At 35.2% G+C, this 20,049-nt stretch overlaps 1 protein-coding gene across 4 annotated transcripts in view; it reads right to left on the reverse strand.

Annotated features, from left to right (window-relative positions):
* Nucleotides 1-3,861: 3,861 nt before the first annotated feature.
* Nucleotides 3,862-20,049, reverse strand: part of PHF14 (PHD finger protein 14) — a 201,186-nt gene continuing 184,998 nt past the window's right edge. For all 4 annotated transcript variants that reach the window (XM_029233137.1, XM_029233140.1, XM_029233139.1 and 1 more), the window contains one exon: nucleotides 3,862-4,068. In XM_029233137.1, coding sequence (XP_029088970.1) covers nucleotides 3,994-4,068 — 75 coding nt within the window. In that variant the 3' untranslated portion in view covers nucleotides 3,862-3,993. The remainder of the gene's footprint in view (nucleotides 4,069-20,049) is intronic.

Genomic DNA, 20,049 nt, shown 5'->3' on the forward strand with positions numbered 1-20,049 from the left:
TAGTAATATATTTTATTTAATCAAATCTATCCAAATATTACCATTTAAGCCTGTAATCAAAAGTTAAGATATTTTACATTCTTTTTTCATACTAAGTCACCAAAATTGGTTATGTATTTTATTCTTACAGCACATCTCAATTCAGACTAGTTGTATTTCAAGTGCTTAATAGCCACATGTGGCTAGTTGCTGCTGTATTGGACAACACAGACATTTCCATGGGTATACAGTAGTCACTCACTGTGGTTTTAACTTGTATTTTTTCCTGATAACTAAATGATGTTGAGCATGTTTTCATACACTTATTGGCCATTCGTAAATCTTGTTTTGTATAATGTCTGTTCAAATGTCCAGCAACAGGTGGTATATTCACACAATGGTGATTCACAAATTGTGGTATATTCATACAATGAAAAAGTACTCAGTAATAAAAAGGAATAAACTATTGATTCATTAAATAACCTGGATGAATCTCAAAATATTATGTTGAGTGAAGAAAGCCAGGCACAAAAGAATACATATGAAATGATTCCATTTGCATGAAATTTTAAAACAGGCAAACTAATCAAGAAAAATAAAGCAAATCCACTGCTATAGTAGAGGTGTGTGAATGATTGTAAAACTGCAAGAGAACTTTCTGGAGTGATGGAAATGCTTTATATCTTGAAATGCTATAAATGTACCTATGTAGATATGTACATTTATCAAACTTTATTGAACTGCTAATTCAAAATAGGTGCATGTTGTTGTATGTAAATTATACTCCAATAAAACTGATTTAAAGAGTAAAAGCAACATATGTTAGTACCTGCTATGCAATTTCCAGGCCCAGTGCAAAGTAAAACTGTGGGATCCCTTATTCAAAAAGTATTAATTTTAAGACAGTGACAGCAGAGGGAGTTTATTATGATTCCCCGGTGATAGAGAGTGCATGGCATATAGTAGGTTCCAATACAATTTTGTTGGATGAATTTAAGAACGTGGGCATTTTAGTGCACAGCAACTTCCTTTCAAAGACAGCATTAACACCTCTTCCTACTTCTGCTGTGTGTTCCACAGACCTGAGGAGAGAGTAGAATTCTGTATAGTTTTTTTTTTTTAAATGATGTACGTAAGTATGATAGAGACAAATACTGATTAAAAGTTGTTTTACTTTTAAATTCTTTGAAAATGTGAAGAAGTATAGCTCAATAACTAACATGAAGAAAATACAATTCAGTTGAGTGGGTGGAAATTATACAGGCATCATGAAGTATAAAGAAGTTTTATCTTTCAGGTATTCTATATTGTTGCAGGCTGACTTAGCTCTAACTAACTAAGGTAGTTACTTAGCTAACTTACGCAGTATGGGTCAGGAAACAAGCTAAGTAATGGGGATGTGGAGATAAAACACGTATATATAACTGTGTAGTGGTTTGTCTCCTTTAGAAATCAATTGTTAGATCATATTCTAATTGTTAATGTTTCTAAGGATCCTAAATATATATAATCCACATTGCCATAAACATTTCATTGGGACTTCACTCTAGTGTTCCTTAACATAACTGGAATTGTTATAACAGGCATTTGGACTTATTTAAATAAGTTATGGACTGAATGTGCCCCTCCCACCATCCCCACCTCTGCCAATTCTCACATGTTGAAGCTCTGGTTCCCAGTATGGCTGTATTTGGAGTAAGGAAGTACTTAAGGTTAAATGAGGTCATGAAGTTGGGAGTCCTGATCCGATAGGATTAGTGTCTTTATAAAAAGAGACCAGAGAGCTCACCTGCCCTCTTTCTATGTGTACTCACCTAGGAAAGACCATGTGAGGATGAAGCAAGGCCACCATCTGCAAGCCAGGAAGAGAGTCCTCACCAGAACCCAGAACCTGCTGAATCCTGATCTGGGACTTCCAGCCTCCAGAACCGTGAAAAAATACATTTCTGCTTTTGAAGCCAAGCAGCCTGAGGTATGTTGTTATGGCAACCTGAGCTAATACAGTATGTTATATTCTATAAAAAAACTACATAATATGCAAAATTTGATTCAAAAAAAGTACCAGCTTAGTCATATAATGTGGGCAATCTTTGAGCATTATAACAAGATTTATGTGTATATACTTAGACATAAGTGTATAAACCCTAAAAATTTGATAAATTCATACGGCAGATTTTCCCTAAAGGAAATTTAAAGTGATTTACTTTATTATTCATTGTCCATAAGCCAAGGGATACATAAATATTTTAAAATATTTCTAAAAGGGAAAACTAGAGTTTTAAATGATTAAAGGTATCACAAATATAAATATTTAAAATGCCTGTTGGGTGGCTGAGTGTCCCTCTTCTCATACTCAGCAACTTATTTTAGAAATGAAAGTATTAAGAGATGAGATGACAGCACACTAGTAACTAAATCAACAGTCTACTGAAAAATATGGCCAAAAAGCTACTGAAAAATTGTAGAGAAGCAGTAAGATGCTTTTACACTTGTTCCATCGTAACTCAACGTAGAAAAGATAAAGCAGGATTTTCATGTTTTAGGGGAGCTGGAATAGTAGTTAATTACTTCACTTAAGCCAAAGTTATCAAATTAAGCATGGCTAAGAATTTAGGGAAGAAAAATAATTAAAGGGGAGGTAGCAGGTGGTAAATAAGGTGCTAACAAGAAAGACTATGTTTTTGGGGAAGATAGTGAATTGAAAGAGGTATGACATAGGTAGTTCACAATAATTAAATGTGATATTCTGGGGTGAGACTGCTTGGGTTTGAAGTTTTGCTCTGCCAATTACACGCTCCATAACCTTGGTTAATTTATTTTCCCTAAGTCTCAGATTGATCATTGGTAACGCGAAGAAAAGTAATAACTATCTTATATGTTAATAGGGATGATTAGTGGTATAAAGCATACTGTTTAGCACAGTACCTACAACATAGTATATGTAATAGATTTTAATGATAATATGAATCATGTATTATTGTTTCTTTTCAAATGTGACACCGTTAATGTAACTCCAATCTAAGTGAATATGGGTATTCTGAAATAGAGTAATATCTATTCCAAAAAATAGGAAAAAAATGGGAAAAAGTCAAATTAATCTTTGTATTTGCTTATTGCACAGGCCCTCCTCAGACTCTGACATGCCTACTCAGGCTTTTCTTTGGCTCAAACTCTGCTTCAAAATTCATCCAGGGAGTCTAATCTGTGGGATATAGCTGTTTTCCTGATATCCATAGTTACATTATTTGAGGCTATACATTAATGAATTTTCTATCTTGCCTACTTGCAGTTTTCCCCATTTCAGCCTACTGTATCATAGCTGCCAGCCTGTCCCACTGTCACACCTTTACTGAGCTCCTCAGATGCTTGTGATAAAACTATGGCTCCAGGCTAAGTATACAGATTTCATTCTCACAGGGAAGAAGTGTATGCTGGCATTCTCTTATAAGCCTTCCAAAGTTCTGCTTCTCATTTTAAGAAACTCTGCTTATTTTTAAGAAACTCTGCTTTAAATAACCAAAGACATCTGCCAAAACCATTGGCAGAAATCAGAAAATGGTATTTAATCTTGTGGCAGTAGTTGGTTTTCAGTGTTTTCACATGCAAGCATTTCCTGTTCATTTTTGAACTATGTTGGACTTTCTTTATATTAATTGGAATTCTGTTAAGGTCCTTGAAGAAGACAACAGAGGCTTGTAAGGGGAAAAGACTTTCAGTTTTTTTTTTTTTTTTAAGTCATCCACATGTGTTAACACTTGGGTTACAGATAAAATTGTCTCTTATTCTCAAATTTCAGTAAAGAATTTAAAAAAATATTTTAACGGTCTAACTTTTATATAAAAGTTTAAATCGCTCTTAAAAAATACAAATTCCAAACGCACGTTCCTATTTCATTTTCAATGACTTTATTGAGAACATTTTGCAAATTAGATTTACAATTTAACATTTTACAATTAGAAATTTCATCTGCTACTACATAAGTTGCAAACTTTTCAAAACACTACAGAAAATCCTTTATTTCTTTGGATTTTTCTGTTCCATGTTGAGCTCCTGAGATGTATTTTTTCTTTCAGCTTCATTTTCATCTTCCTGTGAAATAAATTTTAGAAAACATTAAAATATAAACTTCAGGGCATTTTATCACCTATACTTAATACACTTTAACTTCATTTCTCTGAAGAATTAACTATCATGACTCCAGTAATCGTAGGGGAAAGGCTCTAAACAAAATGGCACAATTATGCAACATTTAAACATTAACATTCTCAGTGGGTGCTGTTTTATACTACACATTGACTAAAAATTTCTGTATGTTTTTAAAAACAACTTATCTTATCAATGACTTAAGAATTACTTTTGAAAGCACCTGCTACTAAAAGTGTCCTTTTTAGGGGGTCAATCAGATATTTTTACTTCACTATTTGATAAAAAACAGTAAATTTAACTTCTGAGACATTTTATGTACCCAGCATGGCATTTTGGTCTCATCCAGCATACTTTCTTGACAGGTCTGCCAATTTTCCAATTACTTGTGCCACCATGTTATCTGAAGATCAGTCAATTCTAAAATAGGAAACTCTAAAATGGGCACGTGAGGCGACAGAAGGCTTACATTCTACAGTTTCGATTCTAAGTGGTGGCCTCATAATTCATAGCAGGTTCCTGTGGAACATGGTGAATAAATAAAGTGACATCATAATGTCTGCTTCCATAGGAATGAAGTGTATCTTGTGTTCAATATTAAATGGTGACCTCCAAAGTATAAATAATGAGAATCTGGAAAAATACTTCATCTTACATTTTATAACCCATCTCATCATATATGTTCCTTCAACAACACGTAAGTACAAAGCAGTCTTGCTTTCCTAATATTTCTGATAGGCCTGCCATTTTTATTAATGGAAGTAAAAAACACTGTCTAACTCTTTACTGAGTTAATTAAAGTATGAGTAGCTTAATTTCTTAAGTATCTCTGGACAGCAGTAATAACATCAATATCACTACACATCACCCTGCATCTCTGTATAAAAACCAAATTCAATTAAATAATTATTAAGCTTTGCTAACAATTAAATAATTATTAAGTAAACTGACTCTATTAAGTAAATGCAAATCAAGGTATATATATATATAACAAATATATATTTGTTATATATATGTTAATGTTATATGTATAACATATATATTTATATATATATTGTTTATACATAACATATATATGTTAAGTGTCATATATATATATATAACAAATATATATATATATATTTGTTTTCCACGAAAGACCACACCCTTGCCCATAAACATTAAGGTGGAGAAAGCTTCCTTTATATACATTGTCTCTAAATTTCAACAGCACCTGTGATTTAGCCTTTGTCAACACCAGGAAAGCAGAGAAATTATCAATATTATCAATCAACCTGAATCATTACAGATATGTTGGCTGCAAGGAATGGGGTTTCTGACTATCAATTTTGGCAATGTAATTTTAATATATTTATCTAAGCATAATAGCCACTGTGTGCTGTTTTTTTCCAATTTGTCTCTACTGAATAGAGATATTATGTTCAATTGACTCTTGAAAATCTATTAATGAACAGGTAGTTTCCACTTTAAGAGTCTAAGATAAGAGTCTCTAGAGATTACACTTTAATTACAACCCAATAAAAAGCAAATCCTATTCCACACTTTCCACTGTCGTCTTCTGTCAGTGAAACACTGACAGAAAGTGTTAAAACAGCAGGTAAAGGTGGCAAGAAATTTTTGTTAGGTAGCACTGAATTTGTTTATATGTTGTTCAAGGCAGGGCTTTATCTTCTTTATCTTATATTCCTACCACCTAACAGGGCACATTTAGTGTATGGGGGGGGTCCAATAAATGTTTCCTGAACTATGAAACAGTGGAATAAAAGATGAGTAAAAGAGAGGTCTGTAATTTGGAAAAGCATAATATCCTTCCTTATCCAGTAGTTACACTTCTGAATTTACTAAAACATTATTGAAAACAGAAATAAGCAAAAATATTTGAAACATCATAAGCCAAAATCCCTGTTATCAAATTCATATTCTTTAATTTTTGAAAAAAAGTGGAGGCTTTATCACATGGACAGTCTGCTAAGTTCCCACAGCAATATGACTTACTGGTTTAACAAGCTTGGTTACCCTGATGATCCTGAGGACTAGGAAATATCTGTAATATTTACTTTCATAATTAACTAACATTCTTCATATAATGTCAGTCTTTTTGTTGTTGAATTTTTCTTAGTAATAAAGTATAGTTAATAAATGCATGCCTAATACTGCCTCCTGTTCAGGACAGGTACAAAAGTTTCTTTATGCAGAGAAAACGTCTTAAAATATCTTGCCTTTCTTTGCCTTTAAACTATTTGTGTAAGTTAACAAGATAAAATCTCTTTCTTCCTCTGTATAAGAATAGCTGTGATCTGGATACAGAAAAGGATTATGGAGGGGCAGATAAGGCATTTAATCCACTGCTAGAGTCCAACACATCGTAATTGCTACGGTATAATATCATCAAAATAATAACAGCCAAAGACTTTAATCATTGTAAATAAAACATTGGAATTAGATATAATAAAGCTCCAGAAAGGATTTTAGAAGTTGCTTTGTTTTTTTTGGGAGTGCTAATTTGTGTTTCTAAGTTTACGCATCAATTTTTTTTTAACATCTTTATTGGAGTATAATTGCTTTACAATGGTGTGTTAGTTTCTGCTTTATAACAAAGTGAATCGGCTACACATATACATATATCCCCATATCCACTCCCTCTTGCGTCTCCCTCCCACCCTCCCTATCCCACCCCTCTAGGTGGTCACAAAGCACCGAGCTGATCTCCCTGTGCTATTCGGCTGCTTCCCACTAGCTATCTATATAACATTTGGTAGTGTATATATGTCCATGTCACTCTCTCACTTCGTCCCAGCCTACCCTTCCCCATCCCCGTGTCCTCAAGCCCATTCTCTATAGACATCAATTTTTATAAGAACTTTATAACAGTTCAAGATTAATACAATCATTAAAATAGCTCAGGCAGCAAATCAGATATCATTCACAAGTGAATGCATAATGAATGAAACTGCAAAGAAAGGAAGTTTTTTTACCAAAGTATTTCTTCACTACTGGATACTAAAGGCAGGCAAATTTTTCTTCTGATAGATGGTAGGTTCTTGTCACTCTTTGCTAAGATAAGACATCTGTTTTTTTCCCAGTGAAAGAAGACCCTTGCTACACGGATCATTTTCTTAGTGACAGCCCTGACAAGTTTGACATTTGTTTCAAGTGTTCTGAAGCAGCCAACAAGAAAATGTACCCTTTGGGGCTGCTGGAAAGCAGACAGGTTTACCGCTTAATGTTTAAGCTTGTTAATTTATACTCCAGAAAACATGTTGATTATAGCAACCTTGCAGATCTGCTAGTTACATGTGGAATTTCAGGAATACGCACATAACAATAACGCTCATAATGCCACACAGTTAAATGTGGTTCCTCGGCCTTCCTGCTCTTTGGACACTGACAGCATTGTTGTAGTGAGGAGAATGAAAATTTCTAAGCACACATGGACCATGTAATTATGGGCTAATGCTCCAGGTGGCAACATGAGACTAAAAGAGTTATTATAACAGAGAAGTAAGTGAAGATACTGCCATTTTTATCTAAACTAGATTCCTTCTACCACCAAGTAAAACCCACAGAGTCTGTTTAAATCCTACTCAGCTTGCAGCATCAATCTGGGAGAGAAGGCCATCTATTTTTCCTTATTTACAAATTTGACTCATAACAGTTCAAAGAATTGATGTCAATTTAATAAAACCTATCCACTCCTGCTTTTCCCTTCTCTTGAGGTAACCGACTCCAAACAAAGAGCAATTATTTTAGCAGCTGGAATTTCCACTGCTCAGGTAATATTTGGACTCAAATTAGTCTATGAATACAGCTGACTCTGTATTTACCCTACAGACTGTCAAGTTTTAAATTATTTCTTTTAAAGGTTGGATTATACAAAGGGACACACTTTCCCCATTATTTCATTATATCTTTAAAGATGACTTTATGAGTACCTTTAGAGTGGAGAAATCTGTCAAACACTACCTTAACCAAATGATGAAGGTTAACACTACCAGTAATACATATTAACATTAACTCTTTGGTAAGATGCACTAAAAAGGGCACATTAATTCTGGTCTGTGGTATCCTTCCCAATAATGCATGAACCTAAATCTACTAAGGAGAAAACATCAGATAAACACTCTATAAAATAACTGAACAGTAGAAGATAATAACACTACAGGAAGCTGGATGAAGGGCAAATGGGAATTATCTGTGCTGTTTTTGCAACTTTTTGTAAGTTTAAAATTATTTCAAAAAGATTTAAAAAAACAAAATAGAAATGACTACTTAATGAAAGTTTTCTAAATTCAAAGTAAGTGTGATTGTATGCACAAAGAGTTTATGTGGAAGGAAATTCAAGGTAACTGTTGCCTCTACATTAAAAATACACAGCTAAAATAAACTGTTTGCTTTCCATTTTTCTATTTAAAATTCCTTAAGTACCTCAAATGCTTATAATGGTGATGCTATTAATTTTTATTTTCTTGTCTGTGCTTCCATGCATTTATCTTACATTTCTACTCTGAGCACAGATCACTTTCACAATTAGAAAACATAAGCTTTATTTCCAGAAATAAGTAAGCACAATGGGAGTCTGTTTTCAAAGAGAATGATGTCAGTTGTTTTTACTTTACAGAATTTGCTATTCACAGCAGATAGAGACACATGGTGGTACAAACAGTAAAATAAAGTGAGAAGGTACAACTAAGTACTAACTTAAAATATTTCTATTATAATATTTTCTTTAGATCTTAAATATTCCTTTAATCAGAGAAAAGTTACTGTAATTGGATTCAAATTAATAGTTGAAATTACCTGTATGCTTTGATAATGGTCCTTTTAAAACTGTAGTATATACACAGCTTTTGGTGAAAAACATGAAGACACACTTAACCTGTTCTGTTAGTTGTAGACTAAGTATAGAAAAGTAATATATAATATATTGTTCTGATCTGAGGTCAAAAACTACACTCTTTTATTCATTTAAAACATATACCAGAGGGACTTCCCTGGTGACACAGCGGTTAGGAATCCGCCTGCCAACACAGGGGACACGCGTTCGAGCCCTGGTCCAGGAAGATCCCACATGCCGCGAAGCAACTAAGCCCGTGCGCCACAACTCCTAAGCCTGTGCTCTAGAGCTGGCGAGCCACAACTACTGAGCCTGCATGCTGCAACTACTGAAGCCTGCATGCCTAGAGCCTGTGCTCCACAACAAGAGAAGCCACCGCAATGAGAAGCACGCATACCGCAATGAAGAGTAGCTCCCGCTCGCTGCAACTAGAGAAAGCCCATGTACAGCAACAAAGACCCAACGCAGCAAAAAATAAAATAAACTTAAAAAAAAAAAGTATACCAGATATAACTCTCAATGGCATTTAAGATTGTGCTTTTAATAAAGAAAATATGCTAGTGCTGCACAATAAGGAAAAAATTTTTCTTAATTACTGGAAAAATACGATAATGAAAATGTTTTAGGCAAAAATGAGCATGTTGCGTGCTTCAGACTAAAATTAATTAGAGTTTTTAACATTTTACAATTCCACTCTAATTTTTTAAATGGGGCATTTACTTCATAGTAATAAACACTTGGATCATTAAGTAAAGTGCAAAATGTGTGTGATGTGCTACATTTAACAACCTTTGGCCCTTTTTTCTGTACTTCTGTATTCAGTTTTCCAATGCATTGAATAAGCAATTGAAGACCACAATTAAATTTCCTGATGTTGCATATTTGAGATTCTTATTTCACTTAATACAAAAGGCAATTAATCTACCATTTTACAACTGCATCTCAACTTCAGTGGGCCATGAGAGATGCTGAAATGAACTTACAAGAAATGCTTAATTAAATTCACAGTAAAAAGCATAAGAGGTTCTTATGACAGAAGTTGCATATTTAATTAGAAAGTCTAGGACTTCCCTGGTGGCGCAGTGGTTAAGAATCCACCTGCCAATGCAGGGGACAAGGGTTCAAGGGTTGATCCCACAAGAGCAACTAAGCTCGTGCGCCACGACTACTGAGCCTGCGCTCTAGAGCCTGCGAGCCACAACTACTGAGCCCACGTGCCACAACCACTGAAGCCTGCGCTCCTAGAGCCTGTGCTCCACAACAAGAGAAGCCACTGCAATGAGAAGCCTGAGTACCTCAACGAATAGTAGTCCCTGCTCGCCGCAACTAGAGAAAGCCCGCGCGCAGCAATGAAGACCCAACACAGCCAAAAATAAATAAAATAGATACATTAAAAAAAAAAAGTCTAGGGCTACTGTAAAATTAAAGTAACCTGGGATGTTCTTAGTAAACCTAGCTCAAACACATAAGTCGTTAAACAAAATGGAGCTATTTTGTAAATTTCTACCTTTTTTCTCTACTTAGTGACTCAAAAGATAGTTAATCAAAGAAATATCCCATTACCTAATATTACAGAATCATGGCCTTTTAATAGCAAGTAGATAGATAAAAGGACAGTAATAAATTTCTAATTTCATGTATGAGTATATATGAATAATTCTGTTTCATTTGTTGAGCAATCACTTATCTCTCAATTTGTGATTCTGGAGCAGATCTAGTAAAGTAGGTTTGCTTTTCTAAGTCTTTAGTTCCTCCTGTTACTTTTTACTTCTTTGTGGTGGCTTTTGGTGGCATGGAAATGGGACAGTTAAAAATAAGACTTTGGATTTCCCATGTATGATTTCAGATCAAGAGAGAATCTCTATGACCTGGGAAGGAAGGCCCTAAGGATTGGTACAGTCATCTAGGGAGGGCATATTTATAGGAAAGGAAAGGAAGAACAGTGAGTGGAAGGTAAGAGTCTGGCAAAGTAGGATTAGAAAAAAGAAAATGAATGATGGATGATAAGTGTGAGTTAGATTAGACACTTAATGAGCATAAACCTAATTCTATAAGCTTATATCTTCGCATAAACATGAAGAAAAGCGTAACTTTCATAATATGAATTTTTAGGTATTTAAGATACGTTTAAAATATGGTGCTAACCTGCTGGGGCTAAGAATACCATCACACTCTTTTCTTCTCTGACAGATGAGTTCCTGTATAAGGCTTATGTTTGATAACCCCTGTGGAACTTATGATCTTAAAGATAAAAATATTTTCCTTCTCTGGCAGACTATCTAATATCTAGGAAATAAGCATAGAAGTGTATGCTGGAAATGAACATTAGAGGCCCCTAACTTTCCTTCATATGTAACACTTTGGTTTAAAAGATATTACCTGCTTTTGATGAAATGTACAGTGTGGGGAATATAGTCAATAACTATGTAATATCTTTGTATGCTAACATACATAACCAGGCTTATCATGGTGATCACCTTGAAATACATAGAAATACTGAATGTTATGCAACAGGAACTAACAGTATTGGATGTCAATTAAATTTCAAAAACAAACTCATAGAAAAAGAGATCAGATTTGGGTTAGGGGGTGGGGTGAGGAGAAAATGGGGAGGAAACTGGATGAAGGTAGTCAAAAGGTACAAACTTCTACTTATAAGATAAATAAGCACTAGGGATGTAATGTACAACATGATAACTATAATTAACACTATGTTATATATGCAAGCTGTTAAGAGAGTAAACCGTAAGAGTTCTCATCACAAGAAAAAATTTTTTTTCTATGTCTTTAATTTTGTGTGTATATGAGATAGATGTTCACTTAAACTTGTGATAATTACTTCACGATGTATATAAATCAAATCATTTTGCTGTATACCTTAAACATATAGATGCTGTATGTCAATTATATTTCAATTAAACTGGAAGAAAAAATGCTACCTGCTTTTGAAGTTGGTGGGTAGTCAGTACTGACTAGAGAAAAATAAAACAAATAAAATCCCTCAAATTCTATAAGGGGGCAATATAAGTATATTTTCAAATGAGAATAGCACAAGTCCAATGTATATGAATTAAAAGATTATGGTATATTAAGAAATAACATTTAAAGAGGCTCTTTAGAAAATATTTTTGCATAAATCATCTATTATTCACTAAATGTAACATTTCAAAAATCCTAAATGTACTAATATTTGAAGACAATACATATGAACCTCTACTTTTCCCACAGGTACTCAAGGAGAAGAGACATTTCTAAATTTATGTTGTTTTATTTTTTGTTCTAAACATACACATACAGGTTTAAATTCCCAGGAGTTAAAAAAATTCCATCAAGCAAAAATGAGGCAAAAATAAAGTCTAAAAATGTTTAAGATATGCAAGCTCACCAGTCAAATTATAGTTCCATAGCTAAGAAATTTCTAGGTTGTATAAAAATCAGTGATTGGCTCATTAAAATTTCCAGTCATACATGCACTGTTTTATGACTAGAAATTATTCAGCAATAACTGAGTCCATTATACAAGCTGGAAAATACTTATAGGTAGCATATTTTATTTATTTATTAATATAAGCAATAGCCATTGATACTGGAACTGGCCATTGTGGAAGAAGTGCCCTCTTCAATAGGATGTGATAGCATTTTGTTTATCCTTCACAATACAATGAGGAGTTTAATGGAACATAGATTTAAAAGGCATTTTATATATATTAAAAGAATTTGGGTGAAGGAGATCAAGATGGCAGAGTAGAGGGATATGGAGCTCACCTCCTCTAACAAATACATCAAAAATACACCTACATGTGGAATAATTCTCATAGAATACGTACTGCAAAGCTTGTAGAAGATCTCATACAACCAAAGCTGCTGGAAAGATGCCTACATAACCAGTAAGATGAAGGGAAAAGGGAGAAGAGGAGGAATAGGGACAGGACCTGCACCCCTGGGAACCTCCTTCACCACCTGGGAAATGTGCTGAAACACACAGGGAGCTTCAGAGGCTGGAGAGGAGAGTGTGGGAGCTGGCCTGCAGCCCCCCAGGGTAGAGAGACCAGCACAGCTGGAGACATGCGCCTCCTGGTGTGTGCAGTGGCTAGGTGCTGAAACTTGGGCTTCAGCAGACAGACCTAGGGAGAGGAACCAGTTTGGCTGTGGGGAGACAGCCCGAAGGTCCTGGAGTGGGCCTGGGCCACAACAGGGGGCACGCACAGGATGGAGGGAAGATCTTTCATGGGAGCCCCACTGTCAACTCAGTAAGGGAGAGGTGTAGATCTACCATAGCAGCCTCATTATCAGTGTGGTCACAGCAGGGCATAGCTTCTGCCACCATGGGTTTTGTGAATTTCGTGCACGCTCAAGTGGAGGCAGGGCTGAAATCTGAACTGATTACTAGCACTCCTGTAGTGGAGGTGGCCCCTGAGTGCAGCAGCAGCAACAGTGATTTCTGTGGGCACACACACCAGGTGACAGGCAGCATCACAGAGTCATACATCCTGGCAGAAAGCTCCTGGGGAAGAACACACAGTGGCTCCTTTCCCAGAGGGAGCACTCCAGTCCCACCTATCTCACACCACAGCTCAGAATTGGATCTGGGGCCTCTACTCCAACAACTGGGGAGCAGACTCTAACCCCAACAGGGCTGTGAGAACCACACGGCAAAGAGGAGGCCCTGCCCAACATCCAGCACAGGCTCTGGTCACCAAAACACCAAACACACCCATCTATAAAGGAGACAAGGGCCAGCACAGCCCGAGGAAAGACTTGGCAAGCATCCATACCAAAAACCACCCTGGCACCAACAATACTGGACTCACATGGTCTACACAGGGTCACTCACACATAAAAACAGCCCTTTAAAACTACAGTAGATAACTGTTTCTCCTAAATTCATAGAGTCAGAGAAATATAAGTAAAATGAAAAAGTAGAGGAACTACTGCCAATTTAAAAAACAACAGACTCCCCCTAAATGAACAAACAATGATACAGACCTCACCAGTCTACCAGACCCTGATTTCAAAAAGGAGGTAATAAAAATGCTGAAGGAATTAAGAAAGACTATCAATAGAAATGTAGATCACTGTAACAAGGAACTAGAAACCATAAAGAGGAGCCAATCAAAATTAGACAACTCAATTTCTGAGGTGAAAACTGAGCTAAAGGCAAAAAATAGCAAACTAAAGAATGTAGAAGAATGAATAAGTGATCTGGAAGACAGAATAACAGAAATCACCCAATCAGAACAGCAGACAGAAAAATTTTAAAAATAAAAGCAATATATGAGATCTATGGGATAATACAAAGCATGCCAATCTACATATAACAGGAATTCCAGAAGGAGAAGAAAGAGAAAAGGGGATCAAAAATATATTTGAAAAAATTATGGCTGACAACTTCTGAAACCTAAAGAAGGAAACAGATATCCAGGAAGCACAGAAGGTCCCAAACAAGATGAACCTGAACAGCCCTACTGTAAGACATATCGTAATTAAAGTGGCAAAAGTTAAAGAGAGGATTATAAAGGCAGCAAGAGAAAAACAGTGAGTTACAGTGGAACTCCCATAAGGCTATCAGCTGTTTTCTCTACAGAACTTTGCAGGCCCGGAGGGAGTGACGAGATATATTCAAAGTCCTGAAAGGGAAAGGCATGCAACCTAGGATACCAGGCAAGATTATCATTTAGAACAGAAGGAGAGAGAAAGAATTTCTCAGACAAGCAAAAACTAAAAGCATATAGCAATGGTAAACCAATCCTAAAAGAAATATTGAAGGGTCTTCTCTAAATAGAAAAGAAGTAAGAATCTACAGGAAAGGGAAAGTCACAACAGGAAAGACAAATTTATAAAAGGACTGAAGATCCCTTAAATAAGCCAGTACATAGAATAAAAAGGAAAAAAATTCAGTGAAGGCGATTATAACTACAATGAACAGCAAAAGGATAAACATGAAGACGTAAAATAGGACATTGAAAATACAAAATGTCAGGGAGGGAAGCAAGAAAAGGTAGACCTTTTAGAATGTGTTTGTTTATATGACTACCAGTCTAAAGCAAGTAGGTATAGTTATGGGTTAGCATACTTGAAAACCAGGATAACAAATCAAAAACATACAACAGCTTCACAAAAACCAAAAAGAAAGGTACGCTAGCATAATACAAAAGAAAACCATCAAACCATAAAAGGAAAATCAAAAGGAAGACAGGGACAAAGAAAAAATACAAAATCAACTGGAAAACAAGGTTTAAAATGACAAATACATAATCATCAATAAGTACTTTAAATGTCAACTGACTAAATGCTCCAATCAAGAGAGAGAGTGGCAGATTGGATAATAGAATAAGGACCTACAATATGCTGCCTACAAGAGATATACTTTAGGGAAAAAGACACACATAGATTGAAAGTGAGGGGATGGAAAAAGGTATTTCATGCAAATGGAAATGACAAGAAAGCTAAGGTAGCAATAGTCATATCAGACAAAATAGACTTTAAAATGAAGACCAGGGACTTCCCTGGTGGTGCAGTGGTTAAGAATCTGCCTGCCAATGCAGGGGACACAGGTTTGAGCCCTGGTCCAGGAAGATCCCACATGCCATGGAGCAAGTAAGTCTGTGAGCCATAACCACTAAGCCTACGCTCTAGAGCCCATGATCCACAACTACCGAGCCCATGCGCCACAACTACTGAAGCCTGCACACCCCAGAGCCCATGCACCACAACTACTGAGCCCACACGCAACAACTACTGAAGCCCGCATGCTCTAGGGCCTGCATGCCGCAACAACTGTGCCCGCGTGCCTAGACCTCATGCTCTCCAACAAGAGAAGCCACCACAGTGAGAAGCCTGTGCACCGCAAGAAAGAGTAGAACCCGCTCAATATAGCTAGAGAAAGCCTGTGCACAGCAACAAAGACCCAACGCAGCCAAAAATAAATAAATTAAAAAATAAATAAAACAAAGGCCACAAAGAAAGACAAGGACACTACATAATGATAAAAAGATCAGTACAAGAAGAAGATATCATACTTGTTAACATATATGCACCCAACAGAGAAGTACCTAAATACATAAAATAAATACAGACATAAAGGGAGAAATTGATGGGAATACAATAATAGTAGGAGACTTTAACACTCTGCTGACATCAATGGACAGATCTTCCAGACAGAAAATCAATAAGGCAACAGAGATACTAAATGACACAATAAAACAGTTAGACTTAGTTGATATCTATAGGACATTACATCCAAAAAACCCAGAATACACATTCTTTTCAAGTGCATATGGAACATTCTCTAGGATACACCACATACTAGGCCACAAAACAAACCTCCACAAATTTAAAAGGATAGAAATTATTTCAAGCATCTTTTCTGACCATAGTGGAATGAAAATAGAAATCAAACACAGAAAGAGAAATGAGAACAAAAAATGATCACATGGAGACCAAACAACACGCTGCTAAAAAACCAGTGGGTCAACGATGAAATAAAAAAAATACCTCAAGATAAATGACAATAAAAACACAACCATACAAAATCAATGGGACACAGCAAAAGAAGTTCTAAGAGGGAAGTTCATAGAAATACAGGCCTTTCTCAGAAAATAAGAAAAATCCCAAATAAACAACCTAAACTACTACCTAAAAGAATTAGAAAAACAAACAAAATCTACAGTCAGTGGAAGGAAGGAAATAATAAAGATAGAAATAAATAAAATAGAGATTAAAAAAAATAGAAAAAAATCAATAAAACCAAGAGCTGGTTCTTTGACAGGATAAATAAAATCAACAAACCTCTGGCTAGGCTCACCAAGAAGAAAAGAGAGAGGATCCAAATAAATTAAGAACTTAAGGAGGAGAAATAACAATGAATAATGCATAAATATTGATACAAAAATCATAAAATATTATAAAGTTACATGCCAACAAAATGGACAACCCAGAAGGAATGGACAAGTTTCTAGAAACATACAGTCTGACAAAACTGAATCAAGAAGAAACAGATAATTTGAACAGACCAATCACTACAAGTAAAATACAATCTGTAATTTTTTTAAAAGTCCCTGCAAATAAAAGTCCAGGACTGGATGGCTTCACTGGGGAATTCTACCAAACATACAAAGAAGAACTTATACTTCTTAAACTTCTTAAACTCTTCCAAAAGACTGAAGAGGAGGGAACACTCCCAAAGTCATTCTATGAAGCCACCATCACCCTGATACCAAAAAGACAGATACTAAGTAAAGAAAATTACAGGCCAATATCTTTGATAAATATAGATGCAAAAATCCTCAACAAAATATTAGCAAACTGAATCCAACAATTCATAAAAAGAATCATACACCATGATCGAGTTGGATTCATTCTAGGGTCACAAAGATGGTTCAACATACACAAATCAATGAATGTGATAGACCACATCAACAAAAGACACAAACCACATGATCATCTCAATAGATGGCAGAAAAAGCATATGATAAAATTCAACATCCATTCATGATAAAAACTCTTGCCAAACTGGGTATAGAGGGAACATATCTCAACACAATAAAAGCCATTTGTGACAAGCCCACAGCCAACACAATACTCAATGGTGAAAAGCTGAATGCCTTCCCACTAAATTCTGGGACAAGACAAGGACACCCACTCTCACCACTTCTATTCAACTTTGTATTGGAAGTCCTAGCCACAGCAATCAGACAAGAAAAAGAAATAAAATGTATCTAAATCAAAAGGGAAGAGGTAAAATTGTCATTATATGCAGATGACATGATACTCTATGTAGAAAACCCTAGACTCCACACAAAAACTATTAGAAGTGATAGATGAATTCAGCAAGGTAGCAGGATACAAGATTAATATACAGAAATCTGTTGCATTTCTTTGCATTAACAATGAAATATCAGAAAGTAAAAAAAAAAAAAAAAAGCCCTGTTCAAAATTGCATTAAAAACAAACAAACAAAGAAAAGAAAACCTAGGGATAAACCTGACCAAGCAGGTGAAAGACTTATACTCTGAGAACTATAAAACATTGATAAAAGAAATCAAAGATGGCTCAAGGAAATGGAAAGATATCCCATGCTCTTGGATTGGAAGAATTAACATAGTTAAAATGGCCATATTACCCAAAGCAATCTACAGGTTTAATGTTATCCCTATCAATTTACCCATGACATTTTTCAAAGAACTAAACAAATAATTGTAATATTTATATGCAATCACTAAAGACCCAGAATTGCCAAAGCAATTCTGAGAGAGAAGAACAAAGCTGGAGGTATAACCCTTCCAGACTTCAGATAATACTATAAAGCTACAGTAATCAAAACAGCATGGTACTGGCACAAAAACAGACATATGGATCAATGGAGCAGATTAGAGAGCCCAGAAATAAATTAATGGTCAATTAATCTTCAACAAAGTAGGCAAAAATATATAATGGAGAAAAGACAGTTTCTTCAGCAAGTGGTGTTGGGAAAGCTAGACAGCCACATGTTAATCAATGAAGTTAGAATACTCCCTCACACCATGCACAAAATTAAAGTGGCTTAAAGACTTAAATATAAGACATGATACCATAAAACTCCTAGAAGAGAACACAGACAAAATATTCTCTGACATAAATGGTAGCAATATTTTCTTAAATCAGTCTCCCAAGGCAAAAGAAATAAAAGCAAAGATAAACAAATGGGCCCTAATCAAACTTATAAGCTTTTGCACAGCAAAGCAAACCATAAACAAAATGAAAAGACAACCTATGGACTGGGAGAAAATATTTGCAAACATGTGACCGACAAGGGCTTAATTTCCAAAATATACAAACAGCTCATACAACTCAATAAAAAAAACCAAACCACAAACAACCCAATCAAAAAATGGGCAGAAGACCTAAATAGACATTTCTCCAAAGAAGACATACAGATGACCAACAGGCACATGAAATGATGCTCAACATCGCTAATTATTAGAGAAATGCAAATCAAAACTACAATGAGGTATCATCTCACACTGCTCAGAATGGCCATCATGAAAAAGTCTACAAATAACAAATGCTGTACAGGGTTTGGAGAAAAGGGAACACTCCTACACTATTGGTGGGAATATAAATTGGTGCAGCCACTAAGGAAAATGGTATGTGTCCCTTAAAAACCTAAAAATAGAGTTACTGTATGATCCAGCAATCCCACTCCTGTGCACATATCCAGAAAAGACAAAAACTCTAATTTGAAAAGATATATGCACCCCAGTGTTCACTGCAGCAGTATTTACAATAGCCAAGACATGGAAGCAACCTTAGTGTCCAACAGATGAATGCATAAAGAAGAAGTGTATATATATATATATATATATATATATATATACACACACACACAATGGAATATTACTCATCCACAAAAAAGAATAATGCCCTTTGCAGCAACGTGGGTGGACCTAGAGATTATCATACTAAGTGAGGTAAGGCAGACTGAGAAAGACAAATAACATATGTGGAATCTAAAAAATAATACAAATGAATTTATTTACAAAACAGAAGCAGACTCGTAGACAGAGAAAACTTATGGCTACCAAAAGGGAAGGGGGCATGGGGAGGATAAATTAGGAGTATGGGATTAACAGATACGTACTATCATACGTAAAATAAACAACAAGGATTTACTGTATACCATAGGGAACTATATTCAGTATCTTTTAATAACCTATAATGGAAAAGCATTAAAAAAAAGAATATATTGTATGTATGTGTGTGTGTCTGTGTGTGTATAAACAAATCACTTTACTGTACACCTGAAACTAACACAATATTGTAAATCAACTATATTTCAATTAAACGAATTTTTTTTTGGCTTAGTCAAGCCCTACAGTTAAATTTTACTCAAACTAATTTCTATATTGCCATTAGAAAAATCATAATCTTTGGCCATTTTAATTAATGCCATAATAAAAAAATACGAGAAAATACGGAAGTTTTACACTTCCTTTGTTGAGTTTTGATGTTCTAAACAAAGGACAGTTATAGCTCATAGTATCAAATCACTGTCAAAGAAATAAACAGAATTTACATAAATGGTAATATCACAATCTTAGTGCTACTTTAGAGAA

The sequence above is a fragment of the Monodon monoceros genome, unplaced genomic scaffold, assembly GCF_005190385.1.
Source record: "Monodon monoceros isolate NGI ecotype Baffin Bay Population unplaced genomic scaffold, NGI_Narwhal_1 Super_Scaffold_2, whole genome shotgun sequence".
Lineage (NCBI taxonomy): Eukaryota > Metazoa > Chordata > Mammalia > Artiodactyla > Monodontidae > Monodon > Monodon monoceros.